This window comes from Lepidochelys kempii, chromosome 2 (genome assembly GCF_965140285.1).
Source record: "Lepidochelys kempii isolate rLepKem1 chromosome 2, rLepKem1.hap1, whole genome shotgun sequence".
Lineage (NCBI taxonomy): Eukaryota > Metazoa > Chordata > Testudines > Cheloniidae > Lepidochelys > Lepidochelys kempii.
The window spans coordinates 96,387,908-96,409,252 of NC_136381.1; the positions used below are offsets into that span (position 1 = coordinate 96,387,908).

The 21,345-nt window shown below is 40.6% G+C and overlaps 1 protein-coding gene across 1 annotated transcript in view; it reads left to right on the top strand.

The window, feature by feature from the left end:
* Positions 1–2,789: 2,789 nt before the first annotated feature.
* CCDC102B (coiled-coil domain containing 102B) overlaps positions 2,790–21,345 on the top strand; it is a 315,880-nt gene continuing 297,324 nt past the window's right edge. The window contains exons 1-3 of the mRNA XM_073329434.1: positions 2,790–3,380; positions 7,154–7,365; positions 16,350–16,458. Of these exons, the coding sequence (XP_073185535.1) occupies positions 2,790–3,380; positions 7,154–7,365; positions 16,350–16,458 (912 nt within the window). The remainder of the gene's footprint in view (positions 3,381–7,153; positions 7,366–16,349; positions 16,459–21,345) is intronic.

The following is a 21,345-nucleotide window of genomic DNA, read 5'->3' on the forward strand; positions in this document are numbered from 1 at the left end:
TACTGCCATGCATGCAGAATAAGTGGCTTGTGGAGGAAAATAGGAGATGTAAAATCTTCAGTGATTTTGACTGACTGTGTTAGTGGACCTTCTGTAATTGTGATGGAAAGGAACAGGAGCAAATATCTAGTGCCACAGAATCTTTAGGGCTAGCCCTGTCTTTATATTATTTGTCTGTTTGGAATATGTAGTAACGCATAGTTTTTGTTTTTGTTTTTCTATGTAGCACTTTTCATCTGTAGATCTCAAAGTGCATTACAGAAAAGGTTGGTATCATCCCGATTTTTTCAGATGAGGAAACTGAGGTAAAGAGGTGCAGCAACTTGCAAAAGGTCACCCAGTAGACCAGCTGGAGACCAGGGAATAGATCTAGTTTCTTGAGTCTCAGTCCAGTGTTCTATCCACGGGGCCATACTGTCTATCTGGCCAAGATTTGACTGCACATGTTCTATCCACACATCCATTATAGCAGAGGCTTTCAACTGATACAAATATGGTACAACTTTATCAATATGACATTTTTCCTCAAAAAATTGTGTGCACTATGAGATAAGACTGTGATATCATTCAAGGGAGTCACCATCGTAGCCTGTTTCCCAAGGGTTTGATCCTATTGTCACAATTCAGGGCAACTCCTCCAAAATCCCGCAAGGGGAACCCACTCTAGACTCTTGGCTCTTCAGTGCTCTCCTTCCTGCCTAAGGTTTTGCAGGCTATGCAGTTCTCTAGCTATACAGTGGTCTCCTCAGCAAGCCAGACCTGCCTCAAAGGGCAGCCTGTGTATAGCCTTTGGAGAGAAAGCAAAAAACAGTGTAACTGCCCACAGTTGTAAGTTACTACACAACCCTTTCTAAGCAAGCACACATTTATTCTTAAAGTGAACGTATCACAGAAAAAACATTTAAAAAAGAGAACTTACACACATGCTAAAAAGCTTACCAGAGGTCCCCAGCTCCAACCTTGGGCTCTGAGAGGTGTTAGCCCTTCAAAACCTACAAGATCATAACTGTCTCAGATTGAGAACCAGAACAGCCATGAATCCTTCATTCTTTCCTTTTATACAGCTTGGGCCTTTGATTTTGGCCTCTTATAACAGGTGATCCTCAGACAACTTCTTTGGGCGTAGGTATAAAAGTCTGGGTTTTTGTATAACCAAAATTGGGAAATAGGTATTAGCCTCCCTCTAAAGTAGTAGTTCTCAAGCTATTTACCACTGTGGGCTGCATCCAATACTACCTGTATGGCCCCAAGGGTGTTTTCAAAGAGCAAAGCCACTAGTTACCCTTATCTACGTGAACATCAACAAATGTCCAATTTTAGGTGGAAATATAAATCCTTCTGCATAATATTCCTCTTCTCTTAATCTTTATCTCTTGTATAGATATGCACAACATTAAGAATGGAGAGGAGGGTTCGTGATAGAGTAAATACATATTTCAGGTTTTTTTTCCCAAAAGAATGGAGTTATACTGAAGTCCAGATATTAAACTCCTTCAGGAACTTTTTGTATTGGTACTTATTATCCGGCTTGTAATTTTGTCCTTACTGTTGCTTCTGATGCTGAATGGTGCAACTTTATCTCCAAATTCTGTCTTATGACATTTCTATACAGAAAAAAACAATGACATACTTTTGGTACAATAAAATGACTTGTAGTTTAAATTTGTGAAAACAAGAAGCAAGAATGAAAATAAAGTCTCTGAGAGAGAGCAATGTGTGTCTCTCAGTCAGCTACTGTCTTTGAAGAGAGACAGATTTCTTATAATGTAAAGAGCAAAGGAATCACACTCCTAGCTGCAGTGTAGATATAGTTATGTTATAACAATGATCCAGAAACATTTAATAAATGACAAATAATATTATGAATGTTCTGCAAAGTCAAATACCAATTAAAACTGGCTGGGAACATCTGATTGGTGTTTGAAAAAAACTGCAGAAGCTCCTGGCTAATATGCATAAAAATGAGAGCAAAGCATTACGCTAAAATAACTTGTTAATTGCTTTAATTTTTTCAAGATGAAATGTTGGTAAATAATTTGTTACTGGACTTTCATTTAGGTTGTTTTTCAAATTAATGTAATAACTTGAAAACTAATCACCATAATATACAAATCACTGAAACAAGCTAGATGTTAGATTGTAGAAGTGTCAATGCTTACCTACAGGATCCATTCTTCTGCTAATACTGGCAGGACTGTCACTTTTCCTTAAGATACTAGGTAGGTGAGTAAGGGGGCACAAGTGACTCAATTCACCACTCTGTGTGTGGGGCTGAAAGTAAGTACTAGTCATCCCTTTCCCCAAGCAGGTGAGTAGAAGTGGTTATAGAGAAGTGGGGAATGGGTGGAATCAAGGTTTTACTCCTCTCACCCCAAGCACTGGCTAGCAGAGCTGAGTTAGTTTCATGTGGTAAGTGTTCTGTAGATGACTGTAGCACAGAAGTAATGGGGACAGACTATCCCTCTGCTGCTCTTGGTGTTGGGACTGCTATATGTCACCCCTTATGGAAATCTTAATTTTCTTGAGAGAGAGGATGAAGTCTTGAGGTCCTTAGTTTTGTTGTATTCTTTTCTTATGCACGCAAATTCTGAGATTTTGCTTGAGCAAAAACTTAATAAGGGCATCGCAGTTTGGGCAGAAAAGTAAAGTGGAATCTACAATCTGACTTCTGATGTGCTCATGGTTCTAAAGATTTTCTAATTTATTGGACATATGTGTTGTTATATTTATAACTAATATTCAATTCTCCTTATCTGTTTTAGGTGTGAAATTAGATTAAGAATTGAAACATGAATCTAGACTCTGTCCATAAATTATCTGACAAGACACAGGTTTTCAGGACCCAACAAAGACAATCTGATGAACTAGCTGAAGGTAGCAAAGCAACAGGTAACTTCTGTAACTCAAGTTTACCATCTCAACGGCTCCATCCATACTCCTCTCATCATCCTTGTATGCAAATTAGTAACAACAATGACTGGGAGATTTCTGAAGAGCTCCGACTTCGGGAGCTGGAAGAAGTTAAGGCTAGAGCGGCCCAAATGGAGAAGACCATGCGCTGGTGGTCAGACTGCACAGCCAACTGGCGGGAGAAATGGAGCAAAGTTAGAGCAGAAAGGAATAAAGCCCGGGAGGAAGGGAGACAATTGAGAATCAAACTGGAGACCACAATGAAGGAACTGAATGCACTGAAAAAGCTAAACCAAGACTTACTAATTGAAAAGGAAGAGTGGGAAACTGAAGTCACTTGGAAAAAGAAACCCAATTTCTCAGAGATGTCCTGTATGACAGAAAAGGAGTACCCGTTTGTGTGTCTGGAACAAGAACCTGTTAAAGATGTGATCAAGAACAAGATCCTTGCGGTACAAGAAACACATAAGGTAAAGGGAACTATACATTTGTATCTTCAGAAATCTGCATTTTTAGCAAGACTACATAAGGTCTACTTTTCTATGCTTCATGGTAACACTATACATGTATGCCTGTCTCCACTACTAAAATTTCAGTACATAAAGCTTTGTTTATATATAAACTAGAAGACCAATTTGCATTATCACTCATATATAAACAGTTGTCATGGGGGCAGTTACATGAGATGATAATTTGGGCTCCCCTGTGACTTGTATAATTTTTCCCCCTTCAAAAAGCAGTGTAGGTTTTCTGGTGTCCAGTCATTAATGTCTTTACTGGTCTATGGACACAGGTAGATCTGAAAATGAGTGGAAGCTATTTATATAGTCTGGTCTTCCAAAATTCTTCCTGCTCTTCACAGTTAATTCTGGATTCTAGTGAATAACTTTGAGTTCCTTGGGGGGGGGGCATCCCCTTCCTGCAGAACAGGAGTATTAGTAAAGAGCCAGGACTGTAGTTATGTTGTTTCTTGGTAATATAGGATCAGAAGGTAGCCATGGACTCTTAATGAGTGGAATAGTTTGGTACAACTTTTCCAGTTCTACAGTTGCCTGTTTTAAAATAAAGGAACTAGTTTTAGCAAATGGAACTGTACCCTCTTCCTTTGTAGGTATTCATTCCAGCCCTGGATATATATTATATACCCATCATAAACAGCATCACCTATAACCTGTATTGACTATAGGCCTGATTCAAAGCCCAGTCAACTCAAAGTTTGCATTGACGTGAATAGACTACGAATCAGGGCCTTCAGCATGTACATCTTTTGTCGGAATTTCCACCGACACTGCTGTGAGGTGAACTACACTATGTGCTGTGACCCTGAATACACATTTTACTGGTACTTGAGAATCAACCTGAAAAAAGATTCTGAACCATTATACATTTCATTGTGTGTTTCTTCTTTAGGCACACTCAAAAAAGGGGCTTCGACATAAAGCCAAATTCTTTGCTAATGTAATTCCTTTTATTTCAGTGGACTTACTCCAGTTAAGAATTTTGGCCTCAAGTTTATTATGAACTCTAAGATTTTTGCAACAATTGGAAAATTATATTTGAACCTTATTCAGAAGGACTAGCCAGTGATTTGATTCTAATTTGTTAGGCAGTTTCCTGCGAGTTCACCAGACTTAATGAAAATGTTGTGCTGTTATGATTTGTCCTGGTATCATCATCATCCAACTTTTTTTATCAGGCTGACCTCGACGAGTGGTCACATCATGTAACGAAGATATTTTTCATGTACTCTAAGAAGAAATGTGCTGAATTAAATACAAAACACTATGTTCCTAATTATTTTTACACGAAGGATCCTTTTAAAACTATATTTGCAATATTGATTTTAAAATGAACTCCTTTAATTAGACAAAGTGATTATTCGAGGTATACGCATTGGTCTTTGAATCTATTCATTTAATCACCACTGACATCCATAAAAAGTGTAATAATTCTCTTGACTTTGCTACTAAACATGCACACTATGATCAGTGCATCTGTCTTTGTTATAGAAGAGAACTACAGTGTGCTATTTGTTATTTAGCAATCCTATTTAAAACTCAAAAACACTGTAATGCAGAACTCAAATCAATGAACACCCAAACAGTATTTTCTGTTTATAGTCCAATGGCAAAACTCTGGCCCTAGAGATTTTCCTTTGACTTCAACAGGGCTGGAACATCACCCCAAGTCTCGAATTCTGCACAGACGTATGTTATTAACTGTATGTCAGAGTGACTAAAATGTGTAATGTGCAGGGCCTAAAGGAGGGAATGACACAAATATATTTTAACAGTATATCTTCTTCACTGATGAAGGATAATATGCCAGCTTTAATTTGAGGCTTTATAGTTTCAGAGTGTTAAAATTGCCTCGGAATATCCATTTACCTAATTTACAGTATCTTTTACAATATAATTTTCAGGCATCATGTTAAAAAGTTTTGGTAATGTCAGTCGAACAGAGTTGTCAGGAACAGTACAGAGGTTTATTGAGAGAAACTGAATTAGTGTATAAGCTAATTGGAGGAAACACAATTTATTGTATTTCTGAAGTTAGCTGGATTTCTCTTGGGAGAACTTCAATTTACTTAATTATGGATTAAATTTTGTTCCCACAATTCTTTATGCAAAATCATTTGCCTTCACAAAACAAAAATGTATTTAGGCATAAACTCTATTCTCTTCCCCTGCACAATTTCCGTCCCTCCAGAAAAAAAACAGTGGACATCAATGGGATTTGGATTCAGGGTCACATCTGGGACCTTTTCAAAATGCTAGCTGGAAAGAATATTTCAATGCCTGAGAGAAACAGATCCTTGGCTTCACACCACTCTGGTTGGATACACCTTTTTTGTGGTGTAGAGCAGGGGTCTCAAACTGAAATTACCACGAGGGCCACATGAGGACTAGTACATTGGCCTGAGGGCCGCATCACTGAAACCTGTTCATACAATGATACAAAAGTATAGTCAAAAATGAAAAAAATGAACAACTGAAGTTAAGTGAGACCTGTGGGGTGCTGCTGAATATATCATGGCTTGCCTGCCCCGTCAGCTACTCTGGAGGCACCAAGCGGGATTTGATCTGAAAGGGAAAACCGAAAGCCTGGGCAAGACACTTGGCTCTCACCTCCTGAATCTAGGATTTAAAGCCAAATTGATGGTACATGATATGAGTTTGCTGGTCTCAGCTTAGGCTCCGGTGGTCAAGTCTCTTGTGACTCCTGTCTGTTGATTTAAAGGGCTCTGGGGCCAGAGGTATGGCAACATGTGCAAGATGCAGTCCTCGAGAGTCCCCCAGCTCTGAGCACCTGGGCTGGGGTTAAAAGCAAAGAGGACACTAGCTTCCACAAGGTGATGTTCTGTTGTAATCATTCCTGTGGGGGAAGAGCCTCCTAGTTCATGTACACAGAAGAATGAAAATGCTTAGGGGGCAGGGAGCAGCCAGCTGCAGTTTGTAGGCTGGGAGCATGTGCGGCGTGTGATCACATGTCTTGTAGCAGGAGGTGCTGTCCTGAGAGCATGGGGGATAGAGGCACATTGATCTGATTCAAGTAAACAAAACCATCCAACCCCCACCCTGAAGAGAACTTCTCACCCAAATCGCTCATCCCACAGCGCAGCAAACCTTCCACCTTCGGCAGACAGTAGCCAAAACAGAATGCCAAACCACCTCACACAAACAACAAAACATGCCCCCTCCCTGCCCCTATTCCAACCCCTTCCCCAAATCCCCGCCCTGGCCCTGCCTTTTCCCCACCTCCTCCCTTGAGGATGCCACATTTCCGCTCCTCCTCCCAACTCCCCCGGAGTGTGCAAACAGCTGTTTGGCGGCAGCAAGTGCTGGGAGGTAGGCAGAGGAGCGGGGAGCTTGGCTGCAGAGCACCCACTAATTTTTCCCTGTGGATGCTCCAGCCCCGGAGCAACCACGGAGTCAGCACCTATGGCGGGCCATAGAAAATAACTCCATAAGCCGCATGCGCACCGAGGGCCGCGTGTTTGAAACTCCTGGTGTAGAGTGCCACCAACCACGCTAGCTGATCATCAAGGTGGTCATTGGCATTACTGACCACAGTCTATTGGCCTCTCATATTGATGTGCAAGATATGTGATTCTTCCTTCTGTGCAGCTGTACATGTTTGAAGAGCATGACGGTCCTTGTAGACTTCATTATGAGATGGCTGTTCCTTACATATGTTTGTCTTTTTGGCTTAGGATGTTTTATTCTTATGTTTTTTTTCTCAGGAGGTAGAGACAACTGAAAACACATTAAGAAAGAACCAAGGTATGAGATTCAATCTGAGCCTTCCTGACTCCTTTGCTCCTGACATCAGTTGGGAAAAGCCAAGACAAAGGCTCGACAACATAGTCCATCCTCAAGGGAATGAATTAATGCATGTTTCTGCTTTGCATTTGCAATTGGATGAGTCACAGAAAGTCTTACAGAAGGAAAGAGAGTAAGTGCAAAATTGATTCTCCCTAGAGCAAGTTACTTAAATAAAACTAGTGTTCTAAAATGGTCACATGACCATTAATTTCTGTTAAGAGGCATATATTTAAATATTTTAGGGGGAAAAAACTTAGTATAAGGATGTTTGTTTTATGTTGTTGACAACATACTTCTGCGTTTTGTGAAGATTTCCTCAATATTTCTTATGTTTGTTGTCATATACTTGAGACTCTATATGACTATCTGGAAAAATGTGAAGTTGGAATTGGCTAAGGCTGCTTGCTTGCTATTCAATATCAGTATTACTGTACCTGGTCTTTGGTATGTTAAGTTACTGGAATGTATTCTCCATAGCATTACACTTGGAAGCTTCAGCTAGTGCAGTATGACTCCCTGTATGCTCAGCCGTGCGAGGCTTTGGGTTGAAAGGTGCTACACAGGTACAAAGTATTAATACTATTATCAATACACCTCAAAATATGCTCCATCTAGGAACTGGATAACTTAAGACTAGAAAAAGAATACAGAGCCTTCATTTCAAGACATTAATCGGAATAGGCGATAAAATGGCAGATGAAATTCAGTGTTGATAAATGCGCAGTAATGCACGTTGTAAAACATAAGCCCAACTATACATACAAAATGATCAGTTCTAAATTAGCTGTTACCACTCAAGAGAGATATCTTGGAGTCACTGTGAATAGTTCTTCTGAAAACATCCACTCAATGTGCACTGACAGTCAGAAAAGCTAACAGAATGTTAGGAATCATTAGGAAAAGATAGATAATAATACAGAAAATATCATATTGCCTCTACATAAATCCATGGTATGCCCACATTTTGAATACTGCATGCAGATGTGGTTGCCCCATCTCAGAAAAGATACACTGGAACTGGAAAAGGTTCAGAAAAGGGCAACAAATGATTTGGGATTTGGAACAGCTTCCCTATGAGGAGAGATTAATAAGACTGGGATTTTTAACCTTGGAAAAGAGATGATTAAGGGAGATATGATAGAGGTCTGTAAAACCATGACTGGTGTGGAGAAAGTAAATAAGGAAGTGTTATTTACTCCTTCTCATAATACAAGAACCTAGGGGTCACAAAATGAAATTAATAGGCAGCAGGTATAAAAGAAACAAAAGGAAGTATTTATTCACACAATGCACAGTCAACCTGTGGAACTCTTTGCCAGAGGATGTTGTGAAGGCCAAGACTGTAACAGGATTCAAAAAAGAACTAGATAACTTCATGGAGGATAGGTCCCTCAGTGCTCTGAAGTGTTCCTAGCCTCTGTTTGCCAAAAGCTGGGAATGGGCGACATGGGGTGGATCACTTGATGATTACCTGTTCTGCTCATTCCCTCTGAAGCACCTGGCATTGGCCACTGTCGGGGGACAGAATACTGGGCTAGATGAACCATTGGTCAGACCCAGTATGACCATTCTTATGTTTGTCTGAGGTAAGTAGTGAATGTCTAGTATCTGTTTGGTGCTCTGAAGGAAGAGACTTGGTGATCTCATTCTAGGTGGTAAGAGACAGGTGTCTGCATCAGAGCCATTAGTGGGAATAAGGGATTAGCTGATCATCCCTGTGAATGGTCAGTCTAGAAAAAGTATTGAGGAACATCGATTGGGTCTTTCAAGAAAACTTGCAATGTGTGTTGTACCCATGAAGTCAGAAGACTTCAGTCACCAGAACTGTTGTTCCAATAAGAACTTAAGTTAACTGAAAAAAGAAAAGGAAGAAAATTTCCCCTCCTCAACAACAGCAGAAGTAGATTAAAAAAATTCAGTTCAAAGAATTAGCAACAATAGGCTATAATGGAGCAATGTTTTCCATTATTCCTTTTTTTTTTTTTTTTTTTTTTTGCAGCTATCTTGTGGGTATTGTGAGTCTGTGGGTGTGTTTGTTTATGGATCAGTTTTGGCATGCAATATGTGCAAGACTATCACACAGCTATTTTTTTCCCATAATAACAGAATGTTTCTGAAGGATATAGTGCCTGTATTTTCTGTATAAATCTGTTCTCTTAAACTCACCACAAAGCTCTGTAAATGGGTGGCTGATGTTAGTAGTCTCAAGAAAATAATGTCTTTCAAATGCCTCACAAAACCAGTAAGTGCTAATAGTTTTAAGACTCTAATAGTTTTAAAGTAAATGCAACCTGTTGAAAATATTAAAAGTCTTGCAAGTTTCATTGTGTCCCCAACTGGGCATGCAGTTAACAGTCTTAATTGTGCAACACTCTTGCATCTTCCGAAAATGGAGCCTGCCCTGTGATCTCTCACAGTTTCTTAGATCCAACACTATGGTGTGGTGAATGCCTCATGTATGTGATAGGCACCTCAGATCCCATTGATTCCAAGGAGAGTTGAAGGTATTCAGAACCTAGCAGGAGGCACTTAGTACTTGTCTAGCAGAGAGAAAAATAAACTGGGAATCAGAAGACCCAGTTTTTATTCTTGGCTCTGCCATTTGATCTGCAGTTTAATCTTGGGTAAGTCACTTCACTTTGATTAATAGGCAGCAGGCAACTCATGGAAGTTACTAGATTGCAGGCCCTGGTTCTCATGGGAGACTTCAATCACCCTGATATCTGCTGGGAGAGCAATACAGCGGTGCACAGACAATCCAGGAAGTTTTTGGAAATTGTAGGGGACGATTTCCTGGAGCAAGTGCTGGAGGGACCAACTAGGGGCAGAGCTCTTCTTCACCTGTTGCTCACAAACCGGGAAGAATTAGTAGGGGAAGCAAAAGTGGATGGGAACCTGAGAGGCAGTGACCATGAGATGTTCAAGTTCAGGATCCTGACACAGGGGAAGAAAGGAGAGCAGCAGATTATGGACCCTGGACTTCAGAAAAGCAGACTTTGACAACGTCAGGGATCTGATGGGCAGGATCCCCTGGGAGAATAACATGAGGGGGAAAGGAGTCCAGGAGAGCTGGCTGTATTTTAAAGAATCCTTATTGAGGTTACAGGGACAAACCATCCCGATGTGTAGAAAGGATAGTAAATATGGCAGGTGACCAGCTTGGCTTACCAGTGAAATCCTTGCTGATCTTGAACACAAAAAAGAAGCTTACAAGAAGTGGAAGACTGGACAAATGACCAGGGAAGAGTATAAAAATATTGCTCGGAGATGCAGGAGTGAAATCAAGAAGGCCAAATCACACCTGGAGTTGCAGCTAGCAAGAGATGTTAAGAGTAACAAGAAGGGTTTCTTCAGGTATGTTAGCAACAAGAAGAAAGTCAAGGAAAGTATGGGCCCCTTACTGAATGAGGGAGGCAACCTAGTGACAGAGGATGTGGAAAAAGCTAATGTACTCAACACTTTTTTTGCCTCTGTCTTCACGAACGAGGTCAGCTCCCAGTGTCCAGTTCCAGTCCCAGTGGAGTCCTGTGTCCAGTTTTGGGCCCCACACTACAAGAAGGATGTGGAAAAATTGGAAAGAGTCCAGCGGAGGGCAACAAAAATGATTAGGGGACTGGAACACATGACTTATGAGGAGAGGCTGAGGGAACTGGGATTGTTTAGTCTGCGGAAGAGAAGAATGAGAGGGGATTCGATAGCTGCTTTCAACTACCTGAAAGGGGGTTCCAAAGAGGATGGATCTAGACTGTTCTCAGTGGTAGCTGATGACAGAACAAGGAGTAATGGTCTCAAGTTGCAGTGGGGGAGGTTTAGGTTGGATATTAGGAAAAACTTTTTCACTAGGAGGGTGGTGAAACACTGGAATGCATTACCTAGGGAGGTGGTGGAATCTCCTTCCTTAGATATTTTTAAGGTCAGGCTTGACAAAGCCCTGGCTGGGATGATTTAGTTGGGGATTGGGGGTTGGACTAGATGACCTGCTGAGGTCCCTTTCAACCCTGATATTCTATGATTCTATGATGTGCCTGTATTTTCCCCTCACGCTCTTTATCTGTCTTATTTAGATTGCAAACTCTTCAGGGCAGGGACTGCCTCTTATGTGGTTTTGTACAGTTTCTAGGCCAATGGAACAACAGACTCAATGGGAGCCTCTGAGTACTGGTGCTACTGTAACACAAATAATAAATTAGTACTTCATATCCTCATCATGCCATTTGTAAGCACAGTATACAGGAAAACTCCACTTTCCAACGATATTATCTACATAGCCGTTCAATATGTACACTTGATACTACTACCCAAACAGAGCATTTTACACTCATTAGAAGTTCCTTCTTTAATTTACAGTTTCATCCTTTCGCTGTCCAGTGTGTTAAATGTCCTTTCTGTTTTGTTAATTCACTTTTACTTCTCCTGTAAGGTCAGGATCACACTTCCCGTTATACACTGTAAAGGTGTGAATTCATCTCTTTAGCTGTCCTGTGCTTCACTGTCTGCTGTTTTTTCATGGTTACTCATCAGCCTGGTATCATTATTTTAGCCTTGACTATGCTAATGATGGCTTCAATTTTCTCATCCTGTTCAACTGTAATGTATTATTGCTGGTCATGATGGCCTATGAGAGTAATATTTTCTTCAGACATCAACTATTCTCTGAAAAAAAAAATCAAATTGTGTTTTCTAAATGATATCCAAACTACTGCTTCCAGGCAGAAAACTCGACCTCATTATTGAGAAAAGGGGTGAGACAATGTTATTTATTAGTTGTATTACCATAGCATTTAGGAGAATTAGTCATGGACCAGGACCCCGTTGGGCTAGGCACAGACACAGAATAAAAAGATGCTGCTTGTGCAAAGAGAAAAGGAGTACTTGTGGCACCTTAGAGACTAACACATTTATTTGAGCATAAGCTTTCGTGAGCTACAGCTCACTTCATTGGATGCATGCAGTGGAAAATACAGTGCGGAGATATATATATACATAGAGAACATGAAACAATGGGTGTTACCATAAACACTGTAACGAGAGTGATCAGGTAAGGTGAGCTATTACCAGCGGGGGGGGGGGGGGGGGGCTTTTGTAGTGATAATCAAGGTGGGCCACTTCCAGCAGTTGACAAGAACATCTGAGGAACAGTGCGGGCAGTGGAATAAACCTGGGGAAATAGTTTTACTTTGTGTAGTGACCCATTCACTCCCAGTCTTTATTCAAGCCTAAGTTAATTGTATCCAGTTTGCAAATTAATTCCAGTTCAGCAGTCTCTCGTTGGAGTCTGTTTTTTGAAGTTTTTTGTTGAAGAATTGCCACTTTTAGGTCTGTAATCGAGTGACCAGAGAGATTGAAGTATTCTCCGACTGGTTTTTGAATGTTATAATTTTTGATGTCTGATTTGTGTCCATTTATTCTTTTATGTAGAGCTTGTCCAATTTGACCAATGTACATGGCAGAAGGGCACTGCTGGCACATGATGGCATATATCACATTGGTAGATGTGCAGGTGAACGAGCCTCTGATAGTGTGGCTGATATGATTAGGCCCTATTATGGTGTCCCCTGAATAGATATGTGGACACAGTTGGCAATGGGCTTTGTTGCAAGGATAGGTTCCTGGGTTAGTGGTTCTGTTGTGTGGTATGTGGTTACTGGTGAGTATTTGTTTCAGGTTTGGTGGCTGTCTGTAAGCAAGGACTGGCCTGTCTCCCAAGATCTGTGAGAGTGGTGGGTCGTCCTTCAGGATAGATTGTAGATCCTTGATGATGCATTGGAAAGGTTTTAGTTGGGGGCTGAAGGTGATGGCTAGTGGCGTTCTGTTATTTTCTTTGTTGGGCCTGTCCTGTAGTAGGTGACTTATGGGTACTCTCCTGGCTGTCAATCTGTTTCTTCACTTCCGCAGGTGGGTATTGTAGTTGTAAGAATGCTTGATAGAGATCTTGTAGGTGTTTGTCTCTGTCTGAGGGGTTGGAGCAAATGCGGTTGTATCGTAGAGCTTGGCTGTAGACAATAGATCATGTAGTGTGGTCAGGGTGAAAGCTGGAGGCATGTAGGTAGGAATAACGGTCAGTAGGTTTCTGGTATAGGGTGGTGTTTATGTGACCATCGCTTATTAGCACCGTAGTGTCCAGGAAGTGGATCTCTTGTGTGGACTGGTCCAGGCTGAGGTTCATGGTGGGATGAAAATGGTTGAAATCATGGTGGAATTCCTCCGGGGCCTCTTTTCCATGGGTCCAGATGATAAAGATGTCATCAATGTAGCGCAAGTAGAGTAGGGGCATTAGGGGACGAGAGCTGAGGAAGCGTTGTTCTAAGTCAGCCATAAAAATGTTGGCATACTGTGGGGCCATGCAGGTACCCATAGCAGTGCCGCTGATTTGAAGGTATACATTGTTCCCATGTGTGAAATAGTTATGAGTGAGGACAAAGTCCAGCCACCAGGTTTGCCGTGACAGTATTGGGGATAGTGTTCCTGATAGCTTGTAGTCCATCTCTGTGTCGAATGTTGGTGTAGAGAGCTCCTACATCCATAGTGGCCAGGATGGTTTTATCAGGAAGATCAGCGATGGATTGTAGTTTCCTCGGGAAGTCAGTGGTGTCTCGAAGATAGCTGGGAGTGCTGGTAGCGTAGGGCCTGAGGAGGGAGTCTCCATAGCCAGACAATCCTGCTGTCAGGGTGCCAATGCCTGAGATGATGGGGCGTCCAGGATTTCCAGGTTTATGGATCTTGGGTAGCAGATAGAATACCCCAGGTCGGGGTTCCAGGGGTGTGTCTGTGTGGATTTGTTCTTGTGTTTTTTCGGGGAGTTTCTTGAGCAAATGCTGTAGTTTCTTTGATAACCCTCAGTGGGATCAGAGGGTAATGGCTTGTAGAAAGTGGTGTTGGAGAGCTGCCTAGCAGCCTCTTGTTCATATTCTGACCTATTCATGATGACAACAGCACCTCCTTTGTCAGCCTTTTTGATTATGATGTCAGAGTTGTTTCTGAGGTTGTGGATGGTATTGTGTTCTGCACGGCTGAGGTTATGGGACAAGTGCTGCTTTTCCACAATTTCAGCCCATGCACATCGGCAGAAGCACTCTATGTAGAAGTCCAGTCTGTTGTTTCAACCTTCAGGAGGAGTCCACCCAGAATCCTTCTTTTTGTAGTCTTGGTAGGAAGGTCTCTGTGGGTTAGTATGTTGTTCAGAGGTGTGTTGGAAATATTTCTTGAGTCGGAGACGTTGAAAATAGGATTCTATTAAACACCCTTTAGTCTGAGTCCTGTGGGCCCAAGTCAGCTGGCATGGGCCAGCCGTGGGTGTCTAATTGCAGTGTAGACATATCCTGTCTGGTGCTCTCTGCTGCTCTAAATCCTATTTCTTTAGATCTCTGGATAATGGTAGAAAATAATGCTTTAATTATTTTGAATAAAGGGTAAAGGCAGCAATCAGAGTTCATTATTTAAATACTACAGTACCTTTCTCTAAGAGGAATCAGATTGTTCTTCATGCATTATGTAGTCTTCATATTTTCATAGATATTTTCTTGGTTGTAGGAGTAAGTAGAGCTTCATACTCAAGTATCTTGATGGAGGCAAATAAAAATTAAAAGATGTCATCTTAATGAAGATGTAATAGTACTTCTGAGATCAATACATCCCCATTTCCAAAATATTTCTAGAAGCTTCCTTCAGGAGCATATAATATTTGAAATGGCTAGAGAATACAAAGAAAATTTGAAAGCATTTCATTTGGGTTATTAATGTCTAAATTAGAACATTTATGGTTTCCATTCAGTACTGTGCATATGTTATGTATATGTCCCCTTCCAATACTCCTCTGACTGTACTTAGACAAAGTGAATATAGTCTTTGAAAATTTCATTACAAACTGCCCAATGTAAAGGTCAGAAAGAAACAAATCTAAAAAAAAAAGCCAAGTGTTCAAATTGAAATCCTGAGAGCTCTGTTCAAATATAATTATTTTATGGCTTCCAGAGTATGGGAACCAGAGAAAAAGTGCACTCATCTGATTGAAATACCGCAAACCCATCATGCTTGCAAAAGCACATTATCATACTTCTGTCAGCCTAGACCCTGAAATTAGGGGACAGTGCAAACAGATCACAACTTTCTGCAATCTGTGAGAGCTGTAGGAGACTGGCAAAGTCTGAAAGAAGAGCACTTCTGGCTGGGAGAGAAGCATGGCCAGTGTAGCTGAGAATGTACTGATTCATACCTCCAATTAGAGTTTTCTATTGGTGGAGTACTTAGGGAATAAGCAGTGAAATTTTAATGCTGCTTGCCTACCAGCCCTAGAGGAAACAGGACATGCCCTTCCTGGAAGTACAAGTTCAAGGATTTTCATTTTGACAGAAGACTAAAAAAGGAGTGCTCACGCCATCTGGAAATGGTGGTATATCAACCTTCTTTTTAGCATTGTGGACTTTTTTCCAGGTGTTGAAAATGAACTCCACTGACTTCAGTGGAGCGAGGCAGATTTACACCAGCTGAGGACCTAGCGCTAGGAAACTCAGAATAAAGAGGGAACTGAGATAGAACTATTCCAAAAAAAAGTATAATTAGCTATAAACAATGTACACTAAAAGCCCAGGGAAGATGAATGTGGTAAAAGGTGAAACAAAGCTCAAATAAAGTAGATCACTGCATGGAGTGGGAAAGCAGCCTGGCACAGGAAAAAGTGAAAACTTGAGAATGCATGATTAAGATAATCTAATGAAAGATAAAATTGGCCTTTCCCCTTTCTTTACACTCCAGTCTGTTGTTCAGATATTGCACTCATTCAGTACCTTTTCTCTGATGGTCTTTGCCATGGTATATTGGGTCAATTGAATCTGGTTGAAGTCATTTCCAAGTGTCCTTTGGTTTAGCATAGCATTTCATGCATATTTCACAATGTTAGATTGTTTGGGTTCCTTCTCCTCACTTTGGTGAATCTCTTTGGCTAATCCTTTGAACATCATAAAAGTAATAGAAACATGTAATTTAAAAAAACAAAAACAAAATACTATGCTCAAATCTAGCAAAGCAAGACAGTTTAGAAACAATACAAAAGATATTCAGAATCAGCTTTGTTATCTTAAATATTTTTTAATGATGATAATTAAAACATTTTTATAGAATGCATTTTTCCCTGGAAAAAGAAGTCGAGAAGCTGCGCTCTGATCTCTCTCAGTGGAAATGGAAATATGAAGAAATGCAACAGTCCAAGCTGGAGAGCCTGAAACAGGTATGTTGGCAGAAAAAAACAAAATACTACTGCTGGGGAACAGAGAGCAAAACAAGCTTTTTTTCCTCTGGCTAACTAAAAACAAAACAGAAAGATGAGTCTATGAAACTGATAAACAAGTAATTCTGGACTGTAGCAGATGCCTGCCCTAAAGGAAACAATATTTTCTGTATTTGACAGAAAATGTCATTCACCATTCTCACCCTCATTCAGAGCCCATGTGCAGAGACTGACCAAACTACTGAGCCAAATTACATCATACAAGCATATTATATAGTAGTTTCATTTGGACAAAATGTTGCAAACATTTATCCATGTATCCATATTTTGTGACCTAAATGAAAACTGCTTTTTTTAAAAAGTTGCTGAGTCCTAATAACTCTGAGTCCTGATAACTTTCATAAAATTCATTGAAATTTGTGGGTACTTCTGAAAATCAGGTCACTTCTATTTAGGTGTCAAAACCTTGGTATATAAGAGTCTACTGTAACTTTAGCCATCCAGGTTTAGAACATATGGTTCAAGCACTTACACTTTCTTTGCCTCTATTGAGCACAAGACACCAAGAATTTTTAGTTTGTTTTTTTTTTAATTCAATTACTGTGATTCTCAAACACTTAGATTGAGGGTATGTCTTCACTACCCACCGGATCGGCGGGCAGCGATCCATCCAGTGGAGATCGATTTATCGTGTCTAGTCTAGATGTGATAAAACGACCCCTCTGAGTGCTCTCCTGTCAACTTCTGTACTCCAGCGCCATGAGAGGCACAGGCAGAGTTGACGGGGGAGCAGCAGTAGTCGACTTACTGCAGTGGAGACACCATGGTAAGTCGATCTAAGTACGTTGACTTCAGCTACGTGAATCAGATTGATCCCCCCTCCCACAGGAGGCTTAGTCAATTGCTATTACTTAGATTACATTTTTTAAAAATTAGCATACATATATAAACTCAGCAGGAATTGCAGGAGTAATGGTCTCAAGTTGCAGTGGGGGAGATTTAGGTTGGATATTAGGAAAACTTTTCACTAGGAGGGTGGTGAAACACTGGAATGCATTACCTAGGGAGGTGGTGGAATCTCCTTCCTTAGAAGTTTTTAAGGTCAGGCTTGACAAAGCCCTGGCTGGGATGATTTAATTGGGGATTGGTCCTGCTTTGAGCAGGGGGTTGGACTAGATGACCTCCTGAGGTCCCTTCCAACCCTGATATTCTATGATTCTATGCATTGTAGCAATGTTTTTACACATTTTACTTTGTTGTCCTGGATCTTCTCTTGGTTTGTTATCTTAGGTTTCCTTTAGATTTTGTTTTTTTTTTACTCTCCTTAGTTATGTAGGAAAATCCCTCCTGATTAAATGCAAACTATTCAACTAGTCTATCATACCTCTGTGATTAAAATATGAACCGGTTGTTTTGGTAAATTATTTTGCCCTGAGGTTTTGATCAAACAGATTTGTCACTGCTGGGGAGAAGGGAACAATCAAAATTGTTACTGATATATGGACAAGAGACAACTATCACGCAATCTCCAACTGAAAATCATCTTTGAGTTCTTAGTTGGATACATGTTGAAAAGAAAAAACTAATTTTAACACGAGATGTTTATTTTGATGCAATACATGATATTGAACAAACACATACACTGAAAATATTTGTATTTAACTGTGAACAGAAGGTAACATTTTGGTATTCTGCATATCTTGGGAGTTTTGTAGGTCTGTGATTTATTTAGTTTTCAAAATTACAGGGGAAAACACTGGTTTTAGTAAATCTGATTAATGTGAATGAAATTACCACCATGTATCTATTTTATAAGTGGAAATCCTCCATATTTTAAAATGCACAAATCTTGTGAGTGCGTGAATGTTATTTGTTATATGTTAGTGTTAAGAAACAAATATTCAGCTACTCTTACAAGCTTCTTGATCACAAAGCCTACCTCTCTTGAGAAATTGTCATAATGGAAAAAAATGGAAAAGTAAATCTATGATCTCTTTTCCCCAAATAGATATGATACCATAGCTATAGAATAGGACATCAGTAAAATGCAGCTTCTTAGATATTGAACTGCAGTTACATTTCAGCTAGAGCTGCCAAATTTCTCTGTTTTAAATAAAACTTAGATATCAATGTTTCAAAGACAAATTGCTGGATTTCTATCAGTTCAAGAAACAGTATACTAACTGTCCTTGAAATTTCCTGTTTAATTAAAAAGAAATCCACATCACACTAGATCTCAATAAATAGTTAAAACAGGTTGAGAGTCATATGTTAGGATAAAGATATTCAGGCCTGTCTGCAAAGGCCTGTACTTTAAGAATTTAGGTGTATTCTTATCACTTGGCTAGTTCCAGAGGTATAAAAGAAAGAATCAAAATCACTGTCTGCTGGTGTAAGGGCCTTCTCTTACTGTGACAGTCTGAGGCCCTGTTCTTAGGCTAAGGCCTTTGGCTAAGCAGCAGAGGCAGCCATAAGCTAGGAAGCAAACAGTCACATCCTCACATTCCAAACTAGTCACATTGAAATAAGGTGCTATTGGGCTGTTAGGCACTATCAGGACAGGCTTGTATTCCTATCACCTCCAGAGAAAGGGAAGTGCCTAGAAAATGTAAAAGGAACCTTAGTTTGATAGCATCCTGTCTGGCAAGAACTCACTTATCAATAGCTGGGATGTGAAATCCTCACTTCTGTATTGTCTTGTCATTCTAGTTCCCACTTTGCTATTGTTTGTCTGTATAATCTCTGTCTGGTTCTGTGATTGTTCCTGTATGCTGTATAATTAATTTTGCTGGGTGTAAACTAATTAAGGTGGTGGGATATAATTGGTTACATAATCATGTTACAATATGTTAGGATTGGTTAGTTAAATTTCAGGAAAATGATTGGTTAAGGTATAGCTAAGCAGAACTCAAGTTTTACTATATAATCTGTAGTCAATGAGGAAGTGACGGGGTGTGGGTGGGCATGTGGGTGTGTGTGATGGGAACAGGGAATGGGGGTAAGAAAATTGGAATCATGTTTTGCTAAAGGGGGAAATGGAAACAGGGAATGGGAGTAAGGAAGTTGGAACCCTGTTTTGCTAAGGGTAGGAATGGGAACAGGGACACAGGTGTAAGGCTCTGTGGTGTCAGAGCTGGGAAGGAGGATACTAAGGAAGGAAACTGGAATCATGCTTGCTGGAAGTTCACCCCAATAAACATCGAATTGTTTGCACCTTTGGACTTTGGGTATTGTTGCTCTCTGTTCATGCGAGAAGGACCAGGGAAGTAAGTGGGTGAAGGAATAAGCCCCCTAACATCATACTACACCTGTACCCTGATATAATGCGGTCCTTGGGAGCCAAAAAATCTTACCGTATTATAGGTGAAACTGCATTATATTGAACTTGCTTTGGCCTCAAGCATTTCCTTTATTAATAATCATTTCCCCCCCCCCGACTGACCCCTCAGAACTCCTGACCCATCCAACGCCCACCCCTCCCTGTCCTCTGACTGCCCCACCTCCTATCCACACCCCCGCCCCCTGACTGGCTTCCCAGGACTCCCACGCCCTATCCAATGCCCCAGTTCCCTGTCCCCTGACTGCCCAGACCCCTATCCACACCCACTGCCCCCAGAACCTCCGAACCATCCAATCCTCCTTGCTCCCTGACCACCTCCTGAGACCCTCTGCCCCTTATCCAGCCCCTCGGCCCTGGCCTGGCACCCTTAACACGCTGCTCAGAGCAGTGTGTCGGAACCAGACATGCTGACACGCTGATCCGCTGGAGCGTGCAGCCCCGCCCCACAGAACGCAGCTTTACTGCGTTATATCCGAATTCATGTTATATCGGGTTGCGTTATATTGTGGTAGAGGTATACTTAGCTTGCAAAATACTTGTTTAAATATTACTTAATAAAAAGGATTTTTGAACTGACACCATCATTTTATCCATATATGTACTCTATTTTCAGACTATATTACAAAGCTGAATTTTTGCTAGCTGTAAGGAAGTGAGTGTAACCATGCATTTTTATTACTAGCTTTTTGTATTTCGTGTTTGACTGTCGTTGGACTACATTTTCTTTGTTGATTTTATATTGCTTCTGAAATGGTTTAAAAATGTGTCATCTCTTTGTTTGAAGTCTGGTGTAAGTAACTTAAGTGTCAACTTTTTGGTAGATAAGGCATGTGTTCACAAGTATTGTAAACACAATAACAATGTCATGGTTGCTTTAGTGACTGATACTTTGGAAGAGCCCAGTCTGGCTAGTATCTACCCTCTGGAACGATGGAGCTGTTCAAGAGTGTGAGATCCCATAATCCTCAAGTGATCTGAAGTAGTTGTCTGTTGTAGATAGAGTCTTGTAGATAGAAGCTTAAAAATATAGTTCCAACTCTCATGGATAAAACAACTCTTATGGGTAAAACAGAAAAGGTCTTTAGTATCCTTCTGATATACTAAAGATATGTTGAGAGGTTCTTATCTTTCTGCATTACGAATCCACCAGCTCATAGATTTGCTATACCTGGACCAGCAATGTTAATGCAACTATGCATGAAGGGAGACACATGTTGAATCTAGTCTTCTCACTGGTCTTGGCTATCTGCAGGGTAGTTATTGTCCTTATGGGGTTTACAGGATCATTCATTATAGTGCAGAGTTCAACACTGGGGATAAAACAAATTCCCTTCAGCTAACCATGCATAATAAATGTTGCCCATTATATCATGCGGGATTTGTAGAAATGCTAACACTCTCAGACTCGAGCACAGTCCTTTCAAGGATAATTATAGAGTAATAAACTCTCTGTACCCTTTACTCTGAGAGTACAGTGGTTCTGATCTAAGGGATCATGTGGAGATATTTCACAGAAGTAACAAACAGCCTGAACACCTTCTTCAGAA